This window comes from Leopardus geoffroyi, chromosome E2 (assembly GCF_018350155.1).
Source record: "Leopardus geoffroyi isolate Oge1 chromosome E2, O.geoffroyi_Oge1_pat1.0, whole genome shotgun sequence".
Classification (NCBI taxonomy): domain Eukaryota; kingdom Metazoa; phylum Chordata; class Mammalia; order Carnivora; family Felidae; genus Leopardus; species Leopardus geoffroyi.
Genome location: NC_059335.1, coordinates 48,605,914 through 48,631,026, shown reverse-complemented (window position 1 = coordinate 48,631,026; position 25,113 = coordinate 48,605,914). Strand labels below are relative to the sequence as shown.

The 25,113-nt window shown below is 55.6% G+C and overlaps 2 protein-coding genes across 10 annotated transcripts in view; one reads left to right on the top strand and one right to left on the bottom strand.

Annotated features, from left to right (window-relative positions):
• Positions 1 to 1,662, top strand: part of IL34 (interleukin 34) — a 42,086-nt gene extending 40,424 nt beyond the window's left edge. For all 4 annotated transcript variants that reach the window (XM_045443490.1, XM_045443493.1, XM_045443491.1 and 1 more), the window contains one exon: positions 214 to 1,662. In XM_045443490.1, the coding sequence (XP_045299446.1) occupies positions 214 to 386 (173 nt within the window). In that variant the 3' untranslated portion in view covers positions 387 to 1,662. The remainder of the gene's footprint in view (positions 1 to 213) is intronic.
• MTSS2 (MTSS I-BAR domain containing 2) lies at positions 1,289 to 25,113 on the bottom strand. Of its 6 annotated transcripts, none has more exons than XM_045443482.1 (15): positions 24,889 to 25,097; positions 19,890 to 19,951; positions 19,725 to 19,798; positions 18,844 to 18,928; positions 18,668 to 18,759; positions 18,508 to 18,582; positions 18,167 to 18,175; positions 17,084 to 17,241; positions 16,546 to 16,653; positions 15,567 to 15,664; positions 13,858 to 13,984; positions 5,367 to 5,441; positions 4,856 to 5,032; positions 4,511 to 4,676; positions 1,289 to 4,432 (listed from the first exon to the last, which is right to left on the bottom strand). In XM_045443482.1, exons 1-15 carry the CDS (start codon positions 24,955 to 24,957, stop codon positions 3,687 to 3,689), a joined length of 2,121 nt encoding a protein of 706 aa, XP_045299438.1. In that variant the 5' UTR covers positions 24,958 to 25,097; the 3' UTR covers positions 1,289 to 3,686. The 6 variants fall into 6 exon arrangements, with proteins under 6 accessions (XP_045299438.1, XP_045299433.1, XP_045299439.1 ...); XM_045443477.1 differs by having other exon boundaries at positions 13,858 to 14,080; positions 24,889 to 25,096; XM_045443483.1 differs by lacking the exon at positions 18,167 to 18,175 and having other exon boundaries at positions 24,889 to 25,112.

Here is a 25,113-nt window from a genome sequence, read left to right as displayed (position 1 = left end):
TTGGGGGCAGGACGCCGGGTTCCAAGCCCAGGTCGTGGAGCAGAGCCAGGACCCTCCCGGGCACACCTTCCACTCCCCAGGGCTGTAGGTCATTTCTGAAAGCCAGGATGGCCCCTGGGGCCAAGAACAATGAGGCTTGGTCTGGAGACGAGGTAGGTGTTGACCACTCCTGTGGTCTTTTTTTTTTTTTTTTTTTCCCCCTGCCTCCTGCAGGTAAACAAAGTTCCGTCCTAAATTGGCAGGACTGTGAGGTGCCGAGCCCTCAGCCCCACAGCCCGGAGCCCTCATCGCAGTGTGTAGCTGCCCCGCTGTACCCTCTGCCCCAGCAGCCCCCCATCTCCCTGCCCCGCTCCCCAGGACCCAAGACTGGACCCCCGGCTCAGTGAGGTGGCTGAGGGCACAGGGCAGAGGCCTCCTGCCCCACCTGGCCTGTGTGGTGACCTGTGTGGGACAGCTGGAGGTGCTCCCGCAGGAGTTTGGTGGAGTCTGAGACTTGTCTGGGGGTGGGGGGTGGGGGAACCCCCAAGACAGTGTTTTTCCCTTGAGGGAGATTCTGTGCCTGAGAAGGGCTCAGCTTCCTGCATTCTGTACCTCACAGTCTCACCTGGAGCAGCCGGGGTCCAGAGCCCCCTGAAGGTGGACAGAGCTTGTCCCCTCCCTGCACCACCTGGGCTGCCTCGCTTGCCTGAAGGTGGTGCCCGGCGTGTCCTGAGGCCTGCAGAGGCTAGACCTGTGCCAGGTTGGGGGGTGGGCGGGCATGGGGAAGGGGCAGAGCCAGACACCACATCTTGCCACAGTGGATGCTCTTCCAGTCCCTCTTATATTTTCTATTAAACACTTGCTTGTTTTGTTTGGGTTTGGTTTAGTTTGCATCTGCAAAGGTGAACCCCAAGTGCAGGAGACAGGAGAGAGGTAGGCTTGTGTGGTCCTGGGGCCTGGGTCTGGAGATTTGGATTTGGGATGGATGAAGCCTTAGCCTGGGGGCCTGGAAATGGTGTTTGAGGGAGGGAGTTTCTTCCAGACCTGCCTGAGTCTCCATGAGACCGGTGGGGCAGAGGGTGTCAGGCTGATCCTTCTCAGTGTCTCCTGGCCACCCTCGCTGGCTTCATTGGGCTGTCCCAAGACAGCCACCTGCAGAGACAGAGTGGAGGTATTCAAAAGCATAGGTCCTGATACAGGACCTGGCCACTCCTGCCCCTCAGCCGGGATCTGGGATGGGAAAGGGCAGGGTGCCAGCGCTGCGCAGGGGCAGGTGAACAGGGTGGAGGAAGCCAGGCGGAGGCAGGGGTGTTAATTACAGTACAACTTTATTAATACTGGAATCTTCACAGTGCATTTGTTACTTGTAGCAGTGACTATTTAAATCGGGGGGGGGGGGAAGGGGGGAGGGGGCAGGGAGGAGAGGATAATTTATCCAGAAACGGACAGAAAGAAAAGAAACAAACAAAATGGTTCAGATGGGATGGGGTGGGGTGGGGAGAGGTGGAGGGAAGAAAGGGTGAGTAGGAACCAGGAGAGGAGACTTGGGTGGGGAAATAAATTAAAAAAAGGAACAAGTTAACAACAGCACCAGAAAAGTTACTTCAGTCAAAAGACGCTTTTGAAAAGAATATTTCTCTGTACAAAATGAAAAAAAAAATGAACGTAAAGAAGTCCCCCAAACCGAAGTTTGTGATGTGGGATGGCTGGCTCGGATCCCAAGGGGGTGGGCCTAAGAGGTGGTCACTAAATGGGAGAGAGGTGGTCAGGGGGATGGGGGAGTTATGTACAGCCGTGGGGTGGCTTGGAGGAGAGGGGGCACGAGTCTGGGAGGGTGGCTGTGCTATGCCCACCCCCTCCTTGGGCCTCCCAAGCCACCCCCCACCCCACCACTCCTTACCCTGCTCACATCACACATCCTGCATCTCACTCCCTCAGCCCACTTGGGTACACCCCTCCCCGGGGCTTCCCAAACTGGCCACCTGCTCTCCCGGCCTCTTCGGGCCCTCCCTTGCCTGGACTCTCTCCAGGTGCCCACACTTGGGCTCTCGGGTTGGCCTGAGCATTCAGCGAGGCTGTTCTCAGACCTAGCGACTTACAGATACCATTCTCCGTCTCCCCTTGGGGAGCCTGGGGGGCTCCATCCACTCGGGGGCATCCTTGGTTCCTCAGAGCTGCCTGGCTGCCTTGCTTGGACCCCAGTTCCCTGCAGAACTGCCAGGAGCTCCAGCCTGGCGCTGAGACTCAGACCCAACCCCATCCCACCCCAACCAGGAAAAGCCTGCTCTCCTGACCCTGGGAGGCCCCTGCCTTGTGGTCCCGCTGCCCTGTGAGCTTGGCTGCTCTCTCTGCTGGCCTGCGGGACAACAGGAAGCCCTCTGCTCGCCCCAGACGCACCTGCTTCTACCTGCTTAGAGCTGGCATGCCTCGGTACGTGGAGGGGAGGGCACCCCCACCCCGCACCTAGCGCGGACTGGACTCCAGGGTGGGGGGTACTACACCGGGATGGCATCTCCTCTGGCAACAGAGAGTCAAAGCCAATCTCCCTGGACCGCCCCTGCTCCCATCTAAGCAGACGTACTAGAGGCCCCACCCTGGCCCTCTCCAACCTTATTTTGGCTTTGCTCCAGAATCTGGAGAAAAAAAAACAGCTGCCCCCTGGCTTTGGGGAAGCCAATTAGGCCCTCCTTTTCCTGCCGTGGGCCTGCCAGGCCACTGCGAGGACCCCTGTCCCTCAGGCACTCTCGGACACCCTGTACCGTCCACCCTGTCCCCACACACAGTCCTTGTCCAGTCAGCTCTATTTTATTATATTCGTAAAATAACCCCCCACACCCTGTGCAGTTCCAGCCCCTACCCCCACAGGTGGCCAAAACCATGACCAAAGTGCCACCAGAGTTAAAGTCTCAACATGCCCAGATGAGTACCATACATCTGACCCTCAGGCCTCTGGACTTCTTCCCTGCTGCCCTGCCCCTCAACCCTGGCTGTACCTCCCAGAGGAGGGCAAGCCAGGATGGAATCCACCTCGGGGTCCACAGCCTCTTCTGTGTGGGTTCCCAAGACTCAACTTGGGGCCTGTGGCCCTTGGGCCTCCTTCCTCCACAGCAGGCTGGGCCTCCCAACTTCAGTCTGCCCCCCAACTGCCACTCTGTGGAGCTTTTCAGTCAAATCTGACACCTTAGCCGATTGGGTGCCTGGCCCCTCCACAGATAGCCCACCTCCCTGATTGAGAGGAGCTTGGGACAGGTGCAGAGAAGGAAGGAGAGGGGCCTGGTGGAGGGCTGTCGGGGCCAGCATTCAGGAGAAGCCCCAGGCACCGCCAACCGAGGGGAGAAGTGGGGTCAGGTCAGCTAAGCTGTGGCACTGCGGGCCCAGGCCAGATGTGGAAAAGGCAGGGCCTGTGGAAGAGGAAGAGGAGGGGCAGAGCAGGTGAGAAACGTATAAAACAGGCTCCACATCCAGTTCAAGGCCTGCAGGCTCGGAGCTGGCGAGCTCTGTTAAAGAAGTCACTTCCTGTTTAAATGTGGAAATCCAAGGTGAGTGTCTCTTTCCATCAAGTGGCTTTTCCTCGCGTGACTTAAACGAAAAACCAAAAGCTTGCCTGGCTCTGCTCTTCCCTTGTTGTTGCCTTTGCTCTGAGTGGCCACTGTTCCCAGCCAGGCCACCTGCCTCTCGTGGGGCCAGAGGGCGGGAGGGCAGTGCCATCACAAGATGCGGGGCGCCGACCTGTCGTTGGTGACGGTCCTGCGGAGACGAACCCCGCGCCGGATGGCCACCAGCATGTCTTCGGCCGGGGGGTCGCCGGAGGCTGCCGGGGGGGGACTGGGCGTCTCCTCTGCGGGAGTGGCGGTCAGGGCTGTAGGGAAGGGGAACTGGCCCTCGCCCAGCGCGTGGGCCCCCGCCACCAGCTCCCCGAGCTTCTCCACCAGGCTGTGCCGGTTGGCGGCCAGCTGCTGCTGCTCGTCGTCGTCCGCCAGCCCGGGGTAGCTGGCTGCCTCTGGGGCAGGGCTGGCCCAGGCCGTGTTGGGCAGGCTCAGCCTCTTCGGTGAGGCCTTGGCCAGGTCTGGTGCCAGGGGCGAGGCGGCTTCGTCACTGTAGAAGACGCACTCCTCGCTGCCCGCCCGTGTAGGCCCTCCGTAGCCAGGGGAGTCGGGCACTGTGGGCGTCTTCACGGGGACGATGGGCGGCCGGATGGGGATGGGGCCAGCGCTGGAGAGCGCGCGGCGCACGGCAGGCTTGGTCGAGGGCGTGCGGCGGATGGTGGCCACGCCGGGGGGAGCGCCCGAGGCGCTGGGCAGCCCCGCGGTGGAGGCCGGGCGCTTGGTCTGGATCAGGCGGCGGTAATTCTGGGCGATGTTGCTGTTGCGGGGGATGGTGGAGGACTTGTCGAACTCGGCCGGGCCCTCGCCATCTGCGTCCCCATTCACCGAGTAGCAGTCGTAGTCGGAGCCTGGGGGCACGGGATGCCGTGGGCTGGGGCCTGGGGCATGTGAAGGCCCGGTGCCCCAGCCCCAGCCCCGGGGCCTACCTTGGGAGGGGATGGTGTCCTCAGAGCAGGATGGCGTGGTGGTCTGCGTGCTGTAGCCACTGGAGTACTGCAGAGAGTCCCGGCTGCTCTTCTGGTGCTCCAGGCTCAGGCCGCGGGTCAGCACCATGGCCAGGTCACTGGCCGCCGGGGACACCTCCTCACCATGCTGGGGGTGGTAAGACTGCAGGCTGAGGCCTGGCTCCCCGCTGCCCCCCTCGGCTCAGACTCTGGGTAGCTCCCACCAGGTGGATGGAGCTGGCCCCGAGACCACCTGCCGGGTCTCCTGGCACTGACCTGGGAGTAAGCAGGGGCACTGGCTGGGCTGCCAGGGGAGCTGATGCCTACCTTGGCTGCGATGGTGGCAGGGGACATGCGTGGTCTTGGTGCCTCCTCTCCGCTGGGGCCCAGGGTGCCCCCGCTGGCCAGGCCTGGCTCTGTGTCCCGGGGGTGTTCCAGTCGGTCCTTCCTCCTCTGCAGGCTGGTGCCTGAGGGCTGCTCATGGGGACCTGCTTTGGCCCAGTCCTGCAGGGCATGGCAGATGGGTCAGGGGACCCTTGGCCCTGCCGTCCACGGCTGAGGGTCCTCTCACTACAGTTGAGATACAGGGTTTTCAGGCCCGTGTGGGGCCTCAGGCTCAAGATCACTGTCAAGGGCAGAGCATGGAGGGTGCCATGACCCCTGGTTCCTGCCAGTCCCAGGGGTAGGATGACATGACTCAGGAAGGAAAGATGTGAGGTGTTGGGAGTGGCTGCAGGTGTGCCCAGGCGGCTTTTCCTGCAGGGAGCAGGCACTCTGCTCCCCACTCTGGTAGGTCCCGGACCCTCCCTGAGTCCCACTGCAGGCGGGGAACACTGACCGAGGTGGGGGAGCTGCACTCGCTAACAGACTGGCAGGTTTCCGAGGCCTCCGAGGACGCAGAGCTGGAGGACTTCTGCCATGCAGAGGAGAGCAGGTGGGCGGACGGGGCAGGGAGGCAAGGAGAGAAGATACCTGGTCACAGCACCGGCATGCAGCAGGACATTCGAGTTCAGCACCACACCCCGCCGCCCCCGTGAGCGTCTGCAGGCCGAGCGCACACTGTGGGCACTGACCAACCCCGTGGCCCAACCCAAGAACCATAGGTTTTGAGAATGAACGACAGGACTTGCGGCTGCTGATGGCCTGGATGTGGTGGGCAAGGGAAGGAGGGACGCTAGGGAGGACAGCAGGGTTGACGGTGTCCCTGTTGTTTCAGAAGGGCAGGCGTGGGGGAAGTAGGGAGTCTAGAGTTCCATCCTGCACATGCAGAGCTGAGCTGCCTGTTAGGTATCTACCGACAGATACAATGTCGGCAACTGCATTTACAAGTCTGGAGTTTAGGGAGAAGTCAAGGTTGGAGTCACAAATCCAACAGCCTTGAGGCAGAGGAAGATCACCTTGGCAGTGAGGACAGTTAGAGAAAAGGTTCAAGGACCTCAGGCGCACCCACATTTAGTGGCTGGCAAGAAGAGGAGGGTCCGGTGAAGGAGAGTAACAAGGAACTGCCAGAGACGTGGTTAGAAAACCATAAGCAGACGATGTCACAGAACTCAGAAGGACCTGCCCATGAGGAGGAAGGATGGTCAGCAGTGCTGAAGCTGCTGGGGGTCCATCAGAGGGCACAGAGGCATCGTGGACACCTCAAGGACTATTTCATAGACGGGGGGGGGGGGTGCAAGTCCACTTTTGAGTGGACCGAGTGTACAGGGGAGACTCCTGCTTTGGCCGGTTGTGGGGAGTAGGTGCCATGGGAAACCCCCAACTGCAAAGAAAACACAAGAATGAAGGGGCGCCTGGGAGGCTCGGTTGGTTAAGTGTCTGACTTCGGTTCAGGTCATGATCTTGCGGTTTGTGGGTTTGAGCCCCGTGTCAGGCTCTGTGCTAATAGTGCAGAGCCTGCTTGGGATTCTCTCTCCCTCTCTCAAAACAAATAATAAAAAAAAAAGAATGAAGATAAAAGCAGCGAGGGTGGGCACAGGACCACCAGGGCTCCTGGGGGCACATGTGGAGTGCAGCACAGTGGTTGGGAGACTGGACAAGGGGCTAGGTGGAGAGCTCACCCTGTGATGGGGTCCATTATTACAGCACCTCTGCCCTGTCAAATTCTCCAAATCATCCTTAATTTAGATACTGGGATATTTCAGTTTGTGATGAACCAAGATCACCAAAACAAAAGGAAACAAAGCATCACAGGTGAGGATTCAGATGAAGCAAGCAACAAATTTGGATGTTTATCAATGTAATTGTTAAAGCAAAAACCAATGGAAAAAGCGCTTGGAACAGTCAGTGGAAAAATTTAGGGCTAATTCGTGAACACTTAAACAGGGCTAGATGAGAGCTTCCTTATCTGATAAAGGGGATCTTCAAAAATATCAATACCTTTCCCTCTGAGGATGGGAAAAAGATAAGGATGCCCAGGATTGGGATGCCTGGGTGGCTAAGTCGGTTAAGCGTCCGACTCTTGATTTTAGGTCAGGTCACTATCTCAGTTTCATGAGAAACTGTGATGGTGCAGAGACTGCTTGAGGTTCTCTCCCTCCCTCTCTCTTTGCCCCTCCCCTACTCGCAATACATCTCTCTCAAAATAAACAAACTTAAAAAAAAAAAAAAAAAAGATGGCTACCATCACCATTTCTGTTCGACATTGGAAGTCCTAGCAGGCAGTAAGGCAAGAAAAAGCAGTAAAAAGCAAAAGGATTGGAAAGGAAGAAAACAGTGGTCATTATTTATAAAAGACATGATTGTTGTATAGGTAGAATATTCAAAAGAATCTATAATTATCAGACCTAAATGATTTTAATATAACTTAATAAAATCAATTTACCAAAAAAAAAAAAAACAAAAACACCAAGTTTCTAAATATCAGCAGCCAACAAAAAAAATCCGACAAAGCCAATATAATTTAAAATAGCATCAATAAACATCAACTACCCAAGAAAAAAACTCCAGTGAAAGATGTGCAAGATCTTTACATGCAAACTGCAAAACCTTACTGAGAAAAGGAAAAGCCAAAATAAATGGACAGATTTACGCAATCCCAGCCAAAACCCCAGGAGGTGTTGTTACTGTTTTTCTGATGGAACTGACAAGCTGGTATTAAGGAATATGAAGAATTACAAAGGCCAAGGTGATACTGAAGAATAACAAAGCTGGAAGACTTCTGTTACCAGATACCAAAAATGTTTATAAAGTTACAATAATGAAGACTAGTATGGTATTGTAAAAGAGCACAATTCAACCAGCAGAACAGAATATAAACTTCCTTGGGTGCCTGGGTGACTCAGTTGGTTAAGTGTGCAACTTTGGCTCAGGTCATGATCTCACAGTTTGTGAGTTCGAACCCCACATCAGGCTCGCTGCTGTCAGCACAGAGCCAGCTTCCGATCCTGTGTCCCTCCCCTCCCCCCTTTCAAAAATAAACAAACATTAAAAAAAATAAAAAGGACACAAACTTCCAAAACAGCTACAGGTATACAGGTAACACTGCAGTGCAGGGGGGAAAAAATGGCCTTTTCAATAAATTGCTAATTAGATATCTGTATGGAAAAAAGGACCCCCATCTCATATGCCCCCCTGCCCCCCCCCCCCCATCAATTCCTGATGAGCTGCAGATCTAAATGAAAAAGGTAAAAGAAAAAGGCTTTCAGAAGAAAATGTCTTTGTGACCTTAGAGTACACAAACATATCTCAAGATACAAAAAGCATTGGAAATTTTAAAAAATGAATACACTGGACATCCATTCAAATTAACAGTTTTACAAAGATGTAAAAGATCTGTTTGCTGAAAACCATAGAAAGCTTATGAAGGAAATTGAAGAAGACACAAATAAATGGAAAAACATTCCATGCTCATGGATTGGAAGAAGAAATATTGTTAAAATGTCAATACTACCCAAAGCAATCTACACATTCAATGCAACCCCAATCAAAATTGCACCAGCATTCTTCTTAAAGCTAGAACAAGCAATCCTAAAATTTGTATGGAACCACAAAAGGCCCCGAATAGCCAAAATAATATTGAAGAAAATCAAAGCATCACAATCCCAGACTTTAGCCTCTACTACAAAGTTGTAATCATCAAGACAGTATGGTATTAGCACAAAAACGGACACACAGACCAATGGAATAGAATAGAGAACCCAGAATTGGACCCACAAATATATGGCCAACTAATCTTTGACAAAGCAGGAAAGAGTATCCAGTGGAAAAAAGACAGTCTCTTTAGCAAATGGTGCTGGGAGAACTGGACACCCACATGCAGAACGAAGAAACCAGACCACCTTCTTACACCATACACACAAAAAAACTCAAAATGGATGAAAGACCTGAATGTGAGACAGGAAAACCATCAAAACCCTAAAAGAGAAAGGAGGAAACAACCCCTTTGACCTCTGCTGCAGCAATTTCTTACTTGACACATCTCCAAAGGCAAGGGAATTAAAAGCAAAAATGAAGTATTGGGACCTCATCAAGATAAAAAGCTTCTGTACTGCAAAGGAAATAATCAACAAAACTAAAAGGCAACCAACGGAATGGGAAAAGATATTTGCAAATGACATATCGGATAAATGGCTAGTATCCAAAATCTATAAAGAAGTTACCAAATTCCACACCTGAAAAACAATCCAGTGAAGAAATGGACAGAAGGCATGAACAGACACTTTTCTAAAGAAGGCATCCAGATGGCCAACAGACACATGACACAATGCTCAACATCACTCCTTATCAGGGAAATACAAATCAAAGCCACACTGAGATACCACCTCACGCCAGTCAGAGTGGCTAAAATGAACAAATCAGGAAACTATGGATGCTGGCAAGGATGTGGAGAAAGGGGAACCCTTTTGCACTGTTGGTAGGAATGCAAACGGGTGTAGATGCTCTGGAAAACAGTGTGGAGGTTCCTCAAAAAATTAAAAATAGATCTACCCCGTGGCCCAGCAATAGCACTGCTAGGAATTTACTCAAGGGATACAGGAGTGCTGATGCATAGAGGCACATGTACCCCAATGTTTATAGCAGCACTTTCAACAATAGCCAAATGAAAAGAGCCTAAATGTCCATCAACTGATGAATGGATAAAGATGTGCTTTATATATACAATGGAATACTACTTGGCAATGAGAAAGCATGAAATCTGGCCATTTGCAGCAACGTGGACGGAACTGGAGCATATTATGCTAAGTGAAATAAGTCAGTCAGAGAAAAAACACATACCGTATGCTTTCACTCATATGTGGATCTGGAGAAACTTAACAGAAGACCATGAGGGAGGGGAAGGGGGAAAAAAGTTGTAGAGAGGGAGGGAGGCAAACCATAAGAAACTCTTAAATACAGAGAACTGAGAGTTGATGGGCGCTGGGGGACAGCGGAAAGTGGGTGATGGACACTGAGGAGGACACTTACTGGGATGAGCAGTGGGTGCTGTATGGAAACCAATTTGACAATAAATTATATTAAAAAAGATAAAATTAAGAATTTTAGGTCATTAAAAGACCCAATTAAGAGTAAAGGCTCAGAGAAAACCCCAGATGAAGGAGTGGTGTTGTATCCATAATACATAAGGAGTTCTAGGATCAATAAGAAAAAAAAAAAAACAACTTAGTAGAGAAATGGGCAAAAACCTGAATAGGTCCTTCATAAAAGAGGACAGCCAAGTGGCCTTCAGAAGTAGGAAATGGTGTTCAATCTCATTCCTCATTAGGGAAGGACAAATTTCAAACACAGGCGCTACCACTATACACCCCCCAGAAGGGCTTAAATGAAAAAGATGCAAAATACCAAGGGCTGGTGAGGATGAAGAACAGCAATAAACCATTTCTATGGTATTCTTGCCAGAAATGTATGACCTCCATCTAATTATGTGAAGACACAGGACACACCCAAACTGAGAGACGTTCTATAAAATACCTGACTGGTATTCTTCAAGAGCATCAAAGACATGAAAGAAGAAGGGCTGTAGAGGTGCTACAGACTGGAGAAGCCCCAAAAGATACAACAATTAGATGCGACACAGGGTCCTGCGCTGGATCCTGGACTCCTGGACCAGAAAAGGGATCTGAGTGAGAAAACGGGCAACATTTGGAAAAAGACCATAGGTTAGTTAATAGTATCGTGCCAGTGTTCGTTCCTGGTTTGGTAGCTACATAACAGGTTAACATTAGGGGAGCTTGGGAGGAGCAGGTAGGAACTCTGTACTCTTTTTGCAACTTTTCTACAAGACTGAAATTATTTCAAAATAACAGTTTAGAAAAAAAGCCTTAATGGAAAGGTTAAAAAGCTGTAACCTAGAGTTGAAAAGTAAATTGGAAGACAGACCTGACTAAATGATCCAGAACATCATACCGAGAGGCGGGGAGAAGGAAAATGTGATAACTGAGAGAACCATACACAGAAGGATAAATGAGAAGGTCCAGCAACACACTGAATTGGAATCTCAGAAGGAGAGAACAGAGCCAAAGTAGGAATAGAGAAATCATGGCTGAAAATTTCCACAACACGTGAAAGACATGAATATGAAGATACAGGAATACAAACCCATCAAATGAGACTAAATAAAAACAAATCTGCAACTAAGCACAAACTGAAGAGCAAAGATGTTACAAGTGACCAGGGACGCAAAGGCGCAATAATCTGACTGATGGCAGACCTCTCAATCGACAATGGAAGCCAGGACACAGTGGAAAAATACCTTCCAAGTGGTGGAGAGAGAATAACTGTCACATCAGAATTGTGTCCCTGGCAACACTTTCAAGACAGACGACAAAAGGAAGCATGTTTACAGACTTAAAAAAATCCCGAGAATTTACCACTACAGATCTATTCTAAAAGAACTTCTAAAGGATGTGCTGTATATTTCAGAAAGAAGAAGAGTTAAGGTATAAGAACAAATGATGAACAAAGAAATGTGTAAACATATCGGTAAATCTAGACAAATACTGTATGCACAAAATAATAGTAAAGTTAAGAAAATAAATGTCATGTGGTGCCTGGCTGGCCTAGTTGGAGCGTGAGACTCTTGATCTCAGGGTTTTAAGTTTGAGCCCCACAATGGGTGTATAGATTACTTAAAAATAAAATCTTTAAAAAGGAAAAAGAAGGAGGAGGAGGTAGAGGAGGAGGGGGAGGAGGAGGAGAAGAAAAATGTCATCTGTGAATGTTATAAAAAAGTAGAGAATAATATATATTAGCTTATAAGTTGGGAGAACCCACTGGTGACTGAAGTTAAAATATTTATTGAAGTCTTTGAATTATTCAGGAGTTGGGCCTAAGAATGCATGGTAAAATTTCAAGATATCCTATAAAAGAAATACAATATAACTTACAGTTTAGTAGAGGGAAACAAATGAGAGAAGGAAAAAAAGGTAAAGGACAAGGGAAGAGACATAAGAGGCACAGAAAAAGTAGAATGTATAAAAAGACAGGAATCCAAATATGTCAATAATCACAATAAAGAGAAGTATACTAAAAATGCCAAATCAAAAGATAGAGATTGTCAGACTGGATAAAAGAGAATCTAGGCATCTGTTGTTTATAAGAGACTCATCTAAAACATAAAGATATAGTGAGTTTAAAAGTAAAGAGATGGGAGGGGTGCCTCGGTGGCTTAGTTGGTTAAGCCTCCAACTCTTTTTTTTTTTTTAATTTCTTTTAACATGTATTCATTTTTGAGAAACAAAGAAAGACAGAGCATGAGTGGGGGGAGGGGCAGAGAGAGAGGGAGACACAGAATCGGAAACAAGCTGCAGGCTCTGAGCTGTCAGCACAGAGCCCGACTTGGGGCTCGAACCCATGAACTGTGAGATCGTGACCTGAGCCGAAGTCGGACGCTCAACCAACTGAGTCACCCAGGTGCCCCAAGCCTCCAACTCTTGATTTCAACTTGGGTCCTGATCTCACAGTTCCTGGGATCCAGCCCCACACGGGGCTCTGCACTGACAGCATGGAGCCTACTTGGGATTCTCTCTCTCCGTCTCTCTCTCTCTGCCCCTCCCCTGCTCTCTTTCTCTCTCTCTTGCGAAATAAACATTAAAAAAATAAAACAGATGGGAAATGGTAATATAAATCTTGAACAGGATAAAGCTGAGATAGCTGTAGTACTATCAGACGAAACAGGCTTTTAGAAAGCATTGTAAGGAACAGAGGATCATCATGTTAGAAGATTGAATTCACTATGAAGACTTAATATCTTAAACTTGTCTGCACCTAATAAAACAGTCTCAAAATATGTACAGCAAACATGGATGGAACTATATGGGAGAAATTAACAAATCTAAAATTTTTCAGTTATAAATAGGTGAAGCTGATAGGAGTGAATGAGAAATAGGTAGAATTGGTCAGTGCAGACAACTCTTAAATTTCCTTGTGAAGGAAGCTGGGTGACTGGAGGATAACATGGAAGGAAGGGAGGGCTTTTAAGATGCGTGATACTAAGAGTGCCTGGGTGGTTCAGTCGGTTAAACGTCTGACTTCATTCAGCTCAGGTCATGATCTTGGGGTTCACGAGTTCGAACCCTCCATCGGGCTCTGTGCTGACAGCTCAGAGCCTACAGCCTGCTTTGGATTCTGTGCCTCCCTCTCTCTCTCTGCCCTTCCCCACTTGTACTCTGTCTCTCTCTCAAAAATAAATAAAACATTAAAAAAATTTAAAATGCGTGATACTGGAGTTCTTTTGTGTACTGACAGGAATGAGCCCACAGGGGAGAGAGACGAAGTATAATAGGGACATCTTTGAGCAAAAAAACCAGCAAAACATAAAATGCTCAGTCCAAATGGAGGCACTAGCCTTGATGGGGGAGGAATAGCAGACTGTATCCAAATGCAGTCACTCCTGATGCCCTGAGGATAGCCCCCTGGGCAGGTGGCCTGACCTCCCTCTGTTTTCTACTGTGGCCCCTGTGTTTGCCCATCTCACTGAGGCTGTAAGGATCTGAGCCTTCATCTGAGGAGATTCGTGGACCAATCTCTGGGTTCAGAGTGAGTTGGCCCAAGTGTGCAGAAGCAGGAGGATGTCCTGGGGCTCCCGGGGATGCCTCCTAGGACCAGCCACCTTGTCACAATAAGCCTAATGCAGGGGGGAGGGTCACAAGTGATCAGAGCTGCTAAGCTGCCCCCTTGGGGTCCCATGGCTGGAAGAAGGCGGTAGGTAAGGAATCAGGAAATGAGGAGGTAGTGGGGCCACAAAGCCCCTTGCTGACATGGCTGTGGCAGATGCTGACTGCTCTAAGACCTTCCCCACCTCTCCTTAGCCAGGTTGGTCCCCAGTGAGGTGGTCCTGGGGACCTCCTGGCCAGTCTCAAGAGCTGTAGGCCCTGCAGACACCCTCTCACCTGGCTGGTGATGTCTGAAGGCATGGGTGAGGGGGGCTTGGAGTAGGTGGCATCCTGGGAGACGAAGCCAGAGTCGTGGGAGGAGACGCTGGAGAGTCGGGCGGTGGTGGTGGCTGGCTGTGCCAGGCTGCGGTAGCGACAGGTGGAACTGGGTGAGTATGTTTGGGCACCCCCAGGCCATGGGGCTCCGCCACCCTTGGCACTGCTACTGCTGCTGGGGGCGCTGGGGGAGTGAGGGAAGGGGTACAGCAGCCAGACGGGGAGACAAAGGTGTGTGTGGAGGGGAGGGTGACAGACGAGGTTGGAGGAGAGAGGTGAGGGGCAAAGGAAGGAAAAGACAATGTCAGACTACAACTCCTTAGACCCAGGTGCCACAGAAGATCTGGATTCTGGGACAGGGCAGGGCCTGGGCAGGGGATGGCACACCAGAGCTGGCCCAGTGCCTGCCCCCAGAGCACCCCAATGCTCCAGGGCGTGCCCAGGGCCGAGCAGTCTCTTTGCCTCCTACTCTGCCTTTAAGAACAGCAGACCTTGGGTTGGTGATGGAGAAACTGAGTCACTAAACATCAACCTTGTCCCAGTTGGGCTGGAACCTGACACAAGTCTGATCATTTCCGGACTGCCTCGTCAAAGTCTGGTATTTGCCATCCAATCCTAACTGGATGTCTAGCATGCGGTGATGATCTGTGTGGATTCTGGACCCACCATTGTCCTCACTCCCTTCGCCCCCTGGAGGGTGTCCAGCCCTCTGCAGCTCATATCCCCTGTGCAACCATTTCACTCTCGGGTAATGTTCCTGGCAGTTGAAGGTTGCCTTCTTTCTGAGCCTGACCTGAAGCTCCTCAGCTCGTACCCTTGGTCATGGGTGTCCTCTGCAATCAACCCTCCCTGCTGTGACGGCCACCCACCTGGGGTCCAGCAAACCCAGACCCGCCTCCCTATACAGGAGCTGCCGATAGCTGTGCTTGGCTTTTCATGCCCAGGTGCTCAGCCAGAGGTGGTTCTGGGGAAAGGGAGCCTGGCGCAGAGGGGCCTCCCCTCACCAATAACTCACTGTGTGCTCACTGCCCTCACACCTGTAGAACCTTGAATCTTAAATGTCTCCTCCAAATCCTGCCCTGGGGCCAGCCCTGGAGGCGTCCCTGATTCTGAGCCTGCATGGTGACTGAGCGAGACTTCAGGGGCCAGCACGGGCACAGGTTGCATCCAGGAAGCAGCCAGGTTAGAGTGTCCCTTACCTTGTGGCCTCAGCACACCTTGCCAGAAGACTCTGTGCCCCTCCCTGGTCTTAGGTTCTTATTACTATCCTCCCACCCCCACTGACTCTGCTGGGCCGGGCAGAGCCTAGTAGTGAAATTATGGGACTCCGTGCCTCAGTTTCCCCTTCTGTGAAATGGAGACAACACCACACCTGATACGGTGGTGTTAGGATTCAATGAAGAAAATGCATAAAGTGTTTAGCATGGCAACTGGCACATAGTTATTGCTCCGTAAACGAAACTGCTCTTGCCCCCTGCTTCCTGCTAGCACATGCCTGTACTGGCAGCAGTCTCGAGATACGGGTCCATTTGTCCTCTACGCTCACAAATTCCTTGGTGACGCAGTTGGGTGAATTCTGAGGCCCTGAAGCGATTCCTGATCTGCTGAGAGCTTACCCATTCCCTCCTGGGGTGTCCCTGCCCCTCTGTCCCCGTCAGTCCCGCACTGACCTGCACATGCTGGACTTGCGAGAGCCGGAGCCGCTGGGCGATGATGGGGGGGTCTGGTACGACCAGCTATAGTCAGAGCCCTTCAGGTCTTTGATCACCTGGACAGGGACATGGATGCAGGTCACTGGAGGCAGCTCAGCCTGTTTTCTGGAGGACCCCCAGAGGGCTGGTAGGGCCAGAGGCCCCCCTCCCCCTGCCCCCCGTCCTCCCTATTGAGAGCCAAGCCCCAGCAGGAGACCCCCAGGGGAGTCTGAAAGCAGGACTGCCAGATGGCGGAGTGGGGGGGACATCAAGGGAGACTGCCCTCTCTGCTTCGCAGGGATGCTGTCCCCAGGCAGGGGGCATGGGAGAACCAGGTGTCCCCAGAACTCACTGGCAGAGGAGCCAAGAGAGTGACCATGAGGGACACCATGGGGTTTAAGTCCTGGCTCTGCCGTGCCCCTTGGGCAAGCTCCTGGAACCTCACTGAGCCTGTTTCCTCCTGTGAGGTGCCCCCAACGGTTCTTGTCTTCCAGCGCATTGGGGTGATTCAACGAGATGGCCGGGGAAAGTGCCAGGCACACAGCGCCCAGTGAGCAACACCACAGGCCTGTCAGATGGGACTGATCCTGGTGCAGGAGGAGCACTGTGGGGAGCTGAGCAGGGTGGCCCGCATGGGCAGGTGTGCCTGTTTGTGTGTCTGGGAAGGTACCGGGTCTTGGGTGTGGACGGAGGTAGGAGTCACCAGGTCTGGCCTGCTCAGGTGGAGCCTATGGGCAGACACAGGGCCAGGCCCCACGGGACTTCCACCCGTCTGCTCTCTGACTGAGGCCTCCACTAGGTCCTGGGCACACCATCCCTCGCCTGGACAGGTGCTCCCGGATGTCCCACCATGCACGTTGGGACCTGTCTGGTTCTCTGTCCCCTCTTTTCCTCTACTGTCTCCAACTAATGGCAGGCCATCCCCTCCCCTGCCCCCCAGTCCCATGGCTGGCCGAACCTGCTCACTGGCGGGGGGCAGCTTGTGGGGCTCCGCAGTCAGCACCACCAGGTCGTCGATGATGCCCTGCAGGTGGGTGATCTCTCCCAGCATGGTCAGCTCGCCATTCTGAGGAAGCAGCGGGTCAGACCCTCTGGCCCTGCCCCTGCCCCCCACCCCGGAGGAATGAGCCCCCTCTGGCCTCTCCTCTCTCATCCAGTGCTGCTTGGGTCTGAGGCAGCCTGGGCCTGGACACCCAGGGGTTGGTGTGACCGTACGTCCAGACCAAATTAGTGCAACACGAGCTACGAGCTGTGTCCTTGGGCTACGAGCATGTGGCTCTGAGGGTACCCAGCCACGCATCACTGAGAACTGGCTTTTCTCAGGGGTCAAGTGGTCAACCACAGGCATGGCCCAACATGCTGGGGCCTCCGAGTCACCCCTAAGGACTCCCACCAATGGCTCCCACATCTTGCTTCTTGGGATTTCCTGAGATTCCTGGAAACTCTTCAGCTAGCCCCATTGTGGGGATGCTCAGACACCTCTCTGAGGGACCCACCACCACAGGCTGCAGGAAAGTGATGAAGGTACAGAAACGGCCGCGCTCCTCGATCAGGGCCCGGCGCACCGCCTGCTTCTCTGTCTCTTCCAGCAGCAGGTACATGTCGTTGACGTCCTGCAGGGCACTGTCCAGCTGGGGCTGCAGATCTCCTTTCCCTGGAGGGGTTGGGAGGAGAGGCCGCGCTGGGGACGCCGGCCCGGCTCGCTGTGTGCATGGCTCAGGCCCCGTGGTGGTGTCCCCGGCGTGGGGCTGGGCCCTGCCACGGGGGCCAGGGGACCAGGGAGGGCAGCCAGGACTCTAGGGCTTGTGCAGGGGTTGGTCCCAGAGCAGGCAGAGTGGACAGACGGACACAGCAAAGACACCAAAGCTGCAAAGCCACCCAGGACCTGGAGCGGGCAGAGCTCAGGTGAGCCCAGCGGAGGCCTCCACAGCTGAGACTTCCAACCCCTTGGTTGGACAGCCTCACTGCCCTTGGGCCGGCACCACCTCACCTCACCTCACCGGGAGAGGGTGGAAGCAGGACAGAGTAGAGCCCGGGGACTCAGCTGTAGGCCAGGCCACTGAAGGGTGTGTGTGTGGGGGGTGGGGTAGGGGTGGGAGGGTAAGGAGAGCTAGGGGCTGGGCCCCAGGGGAAGGGAAGGGGGTCATTTCAGTGTGCGCTCCCACTCAGCTCAGGGAGCGATGCACAAGGACAACAACGGCAACACAAAGAAGCAGCGAGAAAGACAGAGAGAGGCAAGAGGATGATGTAGAGATGGTGAGTCAGGAAGTGAGAAGGCAACAGGTGACCGGGCGGGCCTGGGGGAAGCGGGGCAGCCAGGGCCTGTGCCCCCCACCCCGCCCGGCCCAACCCCTCTTGGCCTGGCAGACTGACCCAGCAGTGGCCTGGGACTCATCCCTGGCCAGGGGCCCCCAGGGCCCCAGGGGGACTATGCCCCAGGCCCCTCCCTCGATGGACCGACCGCTTTCCTCGCTCCTCCTTGGCCTGGAGAGACTCCTTCCAATGGCCCTGAGCTGGGGGAGACAGACAAATGGGACAAGGACGGGAGGAGCGGCTGGAGGGAGGGACATTTGACTTACCAAGTAGCTCTACAGGAAGGATGTGGGAGGAGGAGAGGAGGAGAGACAGAGAAAGAAAGAATGTGTGAAAGACAGCCGGATGGATAGAGCCGCTCCTGGGGCAGGGGTGTGGGGTGCCTGGGCCTATTGGGCCTCCTGCTGCCTCCCTGAGAGAGGAAGGCCTGGACCAGGTCTGGGGTGCAGGGAGGCTCCCTCAGTCCCACCCAGCAGGTTGGAGGATCCTGTGTCCAGGATAGGGCCCCTCCGGCCAGTATGACTCCCTGGGGTACCCCATAGCATGTGGGGGTATACCAAGCGGGGCCCCGTGGGGCTATGCTTCCATGGGCAGCCGTGGGCTCTACCTTTGCGCGCTTTTTTCTGAAGCTTCAGCGTGTCTGAAGACTTCTTCTTGATCTCGTGCCGGGCTCGTTTGTATTCTGTGTAGGGGATGAGAAAGGAATGCTGTCATGTGGGGCTCCGCACGATGGGGACAGGAGGCCCCAGCCCCAGCCCCGGGCCCACCTTTCGCGTGGTCCTTGTCCAGCTGGTTGGCTGACTTCTTCCAGTCCTCGATGCGCTCCTGCAGCGGGTTGATGAGGCTCTCCAGCAGCGCGCTGTGGGTGGGGTGTGAGGGTCAGGGCCACCAGGGGACGGTCTCACTGCGTACCCACTCCCGCCCACCCGCGGCGCCCACTCACTTGGTGAATTGCCGCAGCTTGGTCTCGATGCTGCGGTGGCGCATGCACATGCGCGTGAGCGCTGAGCCAATGTCCCGTGTGGCCCCTGGCGAGGCAAGCGCGCAGCGTGGGAAGGGGCCCGCAGGGGCTTCTGCAGTCCCAGCCTCGGCCACGAGGTGGCGCGCCGGCCCACGAAGGCCGCGCTCGCAACCCGCGCCCCGCCCCCAGCACCGCTCGGTCCCGCGATGGATGGATCCGCGAGGGTGGGGATTTGAGCGGTCCTCAGTCTTTGCCGCGACTCTCCTCTCTGCGGGACCAAGGCCCTGCCCTTCCCGGCGGTGCCCGCCTGCTGCAGCTGCGGGTGTTCTGGTGGTCAGGCCAGCGCTAGAGGCTGCGCAAAGGGCCAGCCCAAATCCCCTCCAGCCCTACCGGAATCCCCTCCAGGTGCCAGAGGCAGGCGTGAGAGTGCAAGGGCCCGCACGACCTTATTTCTCACCACCTGAAAGTGAGAACTACTTGAACTAGAAGGCAGAAGAGACGCCAAAGCCAACGGGGAGTGCTTGCCTGCCCCCGTGTGCTCTAAGACAGGCAGATGAGGGGGTGAGACGCCATAATCAGACTCACTGTTACAGAAGGCTGGACAACTGTGGTCGAGCTGGCGGCCCATAACAAGAACAGAAGCCCCCCTGCTCGCCCCCGTAACATCCCTGTCACCGTTCTCCCACTCTTGCTTGTAAGCCGCTAGTGATAAGAGGCTCACTCTCTACACAACCAGCCCATTTCATTAGGGAATGGAATTTAAGGTCCCAACTCAGGGCTGGGTGTCCTCTCCCTCACTCATCCCTCACTCAGCCTTTCCCAACCTGGGGCAAACCCAACCTCCAGCCACACCCCCTCCCCACCTCGGGTGTTGGTGGCCATGTCGGCCACTTTCTGAAAGGCATCCAAGAAGGCCACAGCAGCCAGCACAGTGGTCCTGGGGAGACAGAGAGTGGGATGTTCTGTGGGTGAGGTGTCCTCTCCTCTGCCTATCCCCTCCCCAGCTGGGGCACCCTCAGCAGCCTCACCTCAGCTGGGAATGCAGCTTGGTGGCCTTGGAGTTGAAGTCTTCCCAGATGGGATAGGAGCTCTGCAGGGGAGATGGGAGAGGAAATCAGACACCATGGATAGGCTCCCCACATGCCTCCATCCAGACTCTTGGCAGTTTCTGAGAGAGTGGCCCCCGCCCCATGGAGAGGGAGGCTGCTGGCCCCTCTGGGATGACAGAAGACCAAGGTCAGAGCCATGGGACATGAGGAAGGCCTGGCCCTGGGAACAGGTGTTTTTGGTCATTCCTCCCTCCCCGTCAGGAAGTCTGGCCTAATGTCTACAGCGGCCACCGTTTTGGCCCACATCCTCCCTCAGGGGAGACGGAAACAGAAATGGCAGGTCCTGTACCCTCTGGGCTCCCCTGGGTTCTGGCAGGGATTCTGGGCTAAGCAGCATGAGGGGCACTGTGTCCCTCTGGACACAGGTGACGTAGTCCACATGACACAAGGGCAGGGCTCAGGCATGCCAGGTCTCAATGGGGGCCCCCACCCTGTGCTCCGGAAGCTGCTACCGGCCAGGCCACCCATCCATCCCAGGCTAGCAGCAGTGATTCCCAGGTCCAGGGAGGCTGTGACTGCTGCAGGGCCCAGCCAGCCCGCCCGGGACAGCCAGGCCCCAGGCTGAATGGGGCCTTGTGTGGCCAACAGAGCCACCTTTCTCCACCCCCGGCGCCCCTCCCCTCCTGGGGACACAGTGTGGCCTTTATCCCAGCCTGGCCCAAAGCTCTGAGTTGGGAGGGGGTTTCCCAGTAGGGAGGCTGGACTCTTGGCGACCAAGTTGTCCAGTCTGATCAAGGGGCTTTTCTGGCTAATGGGCCTTCCCATGGCTGTCGGGTCCTGGAGAAACCTCAGCCGTGGCCTGATGGCCTTGTGGAGGTCCTGATGCTTGAAGGGGAGCCCAAGGCCAGCAAAGCACCAGCCCCCAAGGGCCTCTAACCCTCCCTTCCATGTAGGATGAGATGCTGGGGAAATAAGGAAGGCAGAGACCCCAACCCTCAAGGCTTCAGAAGGAGGCTCTGCCAGACTGGAACCCAGGGGCAAGTTCGAGACAGCTTCTCTAGCTGAGGACAGCCTGCAGGGGTGGAAAGGAAACACGGCAGCTTCTGACAACCTTAGAAATTCCCTCCCTGCCCAGCCCAGCCCCGCCAGTGCCCAGGGAAAGCAAATATTTGAGAAGTTCACACAGGCTGGAGAGGAACGTGGGCGCAGTTCAGGGTAAAGGAGCCCGGTAGGTTGCCCCTGGAAATCCCAAGGAGCTGACCCTCCCCTTGGCACCCTCAGGAGTCTTCTGAAGGGTGGCAGCCTCACACCACCTCGGCACCCCAGCCCTGAAGCCTTGCTAAGACCTCCAGGGAGAGGAGACAATGCTGAGGGGACAGGGATCCAGAAACAGTCGTCCTGACCTCCAGGAAACCTTCTCAGCTCCTCAGCAGCCTTGGAGCACAAGGGACTGGGAGAAGCTGGGGACAGACAAGTTCCTACCCCATTCAAGTCCTTAGGCTGGGGCCCGTCACCCCAGCCTCCAGCCGGTCAGGCTCATTGCATCCCAGACCGTCACACCCGCAGCTCTCCCAGTGCAGCGGGGACAAGACAGGACTTGGGGGAGGCCGGGCCCAGCTCCTCCTCAGCAGAGGGACCTGAGCACCTTGGTCTCTGAGGACTGAAGCAGCCAGTGTCCCTGGGGAGGGTCCTCAGTCTTCACCTGGGCCCCTGCCCTCACCTTGGCCGTGCCGTGGCTGTCGGGCTCTAAGACTCTGGGTCACTACCACTAGTGACAGTGACTGCCACTGCTCGTCAAGTGGCTGTGGTAGGCCGCGCACCCCGCGAAGCCCTTTTCATTGTGTGGTCGCGTCGGATCGGATATTTCACAGGGCAGTCCTGTGAAATAAATCCGACTGTCGCCCCCACTCTATCGTTCGGGAAGCTGAGACTCAGAAAGATGAACTGACTTGCTAAAGGCCACCAAGTGGGAGGGGCAAGATCCGATCCCACGTCTGACGAGTCACTCCACCGACTTCCAGGGGTACAGAGAGATGAACATCCGGGCAGCAAGGGTGGGAGGCGATGGGAACTGCAGGGATGGGAGAAACGCCCTTTCTGTCCCCAGTGCAGTGGGCTGTGCTGGAGGGGAGAGGTCACATGCTCACCCCTGGAGGTGCTCAAGTGGACCGGACAAGACTGACGCAGAGGCCGCAGGACTCCCGGCCCTCGGAGACTCTGTCTCTGACCTGGTGGTGGTTTTAGTCCCGACACGGGCTGTCTGGGTGAGCGACCCATGCTGTGATCCCTGAGAGAGGGCTTTTTGGGTGACCCCGGGCTAGGGCCCCTCTCTAAGCCTCAGTTTCCTCACCTGTCAAATCAGGAGGGGAACCACACCTACATCACTGGGTCAGTGTGGAGACTCGAGGAGGCAGGGAAAAGGAAACGCACAGCACAGCGCCCAGTATACAGTAAGCGCTCAGTTAATGCTGGCTAAAAAACAGGGGATGCATGACCCCTGCCTCTCTGAGAGAAGCCCCTCCCACCCAGCGGGGCTGACGTCCAGGACACACTCCCCACTCTTGAGAGGACAGGCCTAGTTTATGGCCCCATTTTCTGGATGGGTCAGTGCTGAGTGGAGGCCACCTTCACTCGTGTGGAAGGTGTTTCACCCGCCCAGTCCTGCCATCTTGGGCAAGTCCCTGCCCCTCTCTGGGCTTTGGTGGGCGGCATGGCACCCAACAGGCATCAGAGTGGTTAAATGAGGCACAGAAGGCAGGGGAAGCTCCCGAGGGCCCCTCTCCAACCCTCAGCTGGTGCCCTCCTCCCGGCCCTCAGGCTCCAGGCGCAGCTTGAGGAGGCTTCACTCCCCGCTATGCTGCCACCCCCAGCCAGAGCCTGGGCTTACAAGGGGCTGTCCTGGGGCTCGTGGACATGCTGTGGACAGGCCTCGGGGGCAAGCTCAATCTCCTCAAGTCAGCCGCCTTCCTCTATGGAAGCCCTGCTGCTTCTGTGGCTCAGATCACTGAGGGAAATGGCCAGAAATTGTAAACACCCCCCCCCCCCCCGCCCCATGCAATCCAGGGGATGGACCTCCAGGTGGCCCAGTCCCCTGCTCTGTCCCTGGCCTGAACACATGCACGTGTCATAGGTGAGTATCAGTACTTGACATCACCCCAGGTGAAACCTTTCCCAGTTCGCCTCCACAAGTCAGAGAATCCTGCCTGCAATCTGCTATAGTCTGATCCCAAAGTCCCTTGCAAATTGCCTGGAAAGGGAGGGAGAGTCCTGCCCCTCTTCTCTGAGCAGAGAAGCTGCTGCTCTCTGCAGTGTTACGGGGAGGCTGCCAGCGGGAGGAGGGTGTGGGAAGGTCCCATTCTCTGCCAGCCCTGGGAGTAGCTGGGGGGAGGGTGGTCTGGGCTGCCTGGTCCCAGGAAGGGATCCCAGTGCCAGGCCTGTGACGTCCACAGCACAGGAGGGCCTGCCGAGGGCAGTGAGGCCAGAACTTCTGAGGGCTGGCAGAGGGGCTCACAGGTAGAGTTGCAAAGGATGGAGGTCTCAGGGGAGCACCCTATGGTGGGGGGTGGGGGACGCCTATATGCTGCCAGCCCTGTAGTCCAAGGTGAGGATGGCCTCAGGACTCTTCTGAGGGCTGGGGCTGCTCCCCTGGCAGCACTGGGAGCCTCTGGTGGAAGGGCCCGCCTGGGCACTGTGGGGCTAGCTGCACCGGTGTGTGGTATGGCCTCCTGGGCCTGTGATGTCACCGTGGGATTCTATGTTGTGTACTTGGGAGTGTGCGATAGGCTTCAAAGGTGGGGGCTCTCAGGTGGGGGCTCTGAGGAGTTCACGTGAAGGGCCCAGTGCTCTCCCCCACCCCACAATCCTGCCTCAGAGGAGAAGCGTACTAGCGTTGTTCCTCTACCTGACCCCCCCCCCCCCCCCCCCCCCCCCCCCCCGGCCCCACGGCCTCCCACCGCCATCCTGTCACTGGAGCTCGAACCCCTCTCTGCCTAGTCAGTCTGGGCCAGGCCTGCTAAACCCTGGCCTCTCTGGGCAAAGGATCTCTCTTGCTCCGCGGATCAACAGAGAGGGGTGAGGTCAGGGAGAGTCGGACAGTCTCCTTAATGACCTTGAGCCATTCCCAGGCCTCAGTTTCCCCACCTAACGAGCTAATGGTGGGCCAAGAGTTGGTGGCTGGCTCCTGTCTGGTATTGGCCAATCAAAGGCTGGGGGGTGGGGACTGGTGCTGAAGGTCTGGGATGGTAGTAGGCTCCCCCTTGGGGTTGCTCCAGAAACCCGAACCCTCTTCCTTTCTCCCCCCCAAGGTGAGGACAGAGGCCTAGGGATGCAGAGACAGTCAGCTTGGAGACCTTGGAGTCCTGCAGCTTCCTAGGGCCTGTTGCAGGAGATCTGGGGGGTGGGAGTGGGGGTGTGGGGGGGTGGTGGCAGTCACAGGGTCGAGCGCGGAGACCGAGGCCGGCGGAGAAGGAGTTAATGGTTCTCCGCTTTATTATTTTTCCCTGCTTTGGCGGTGACAGCATTGTCTGGGCTCCAGGGCCGTCGGGGCGGGTGTGGGGGTGGGGGGGCTGGGGAGGGTGCACAGTGGTGGTAGGGGGCGGAGGCCGGCGAGACCCCGGACCCATTTAGTTTAAGGCCTTAGAGTCGACCCCGGAGCGAAAGCCCATTCATGATTTGGGGGTTGGGGGCGCAGAGAGCCCGCGTGTGCGCAGGCTCCGGTTGGGACCCCACGGGGGCGCTACGACCCGGGCGACCTCGGGTACAGACCGGGGGCGCCGCACGGGCACCCTGACACACAAACACCCACACCCCTTCAGACGGGCGCCCCAAGACCCAGGCGCACAGCAGACGCAGGCCGGACACGTTCAGACAAGGACACACACACATCGCGGCGCGATGCCCGAATGCCCGCCGTCACTCGTCCCCAGAGGGGACCCACATCCGCGCCCGCGGGGCGGCCAGCTCCGCCGTACCCCGTTACCTTCATGTCGTTGACGATGGCCTGAAAGAGCCCGCCCAGGGCGCCGCACTCCTTCTCCGCCGTCTCCATGCTCGGGCCGGGCCGGGCGGCAGCGGCGACGGCGGGCGCGGGCAGGGGAGCAGGGCGCCGGCAGCCAAGGGAGCCGGGCGCGGCGGGCGCTCGCTCCGAGGCCGGACCGGGCCTCCGCCTCCGGGCGGCGCTCAGCGGCCGGCCGCGCGGCGCTCC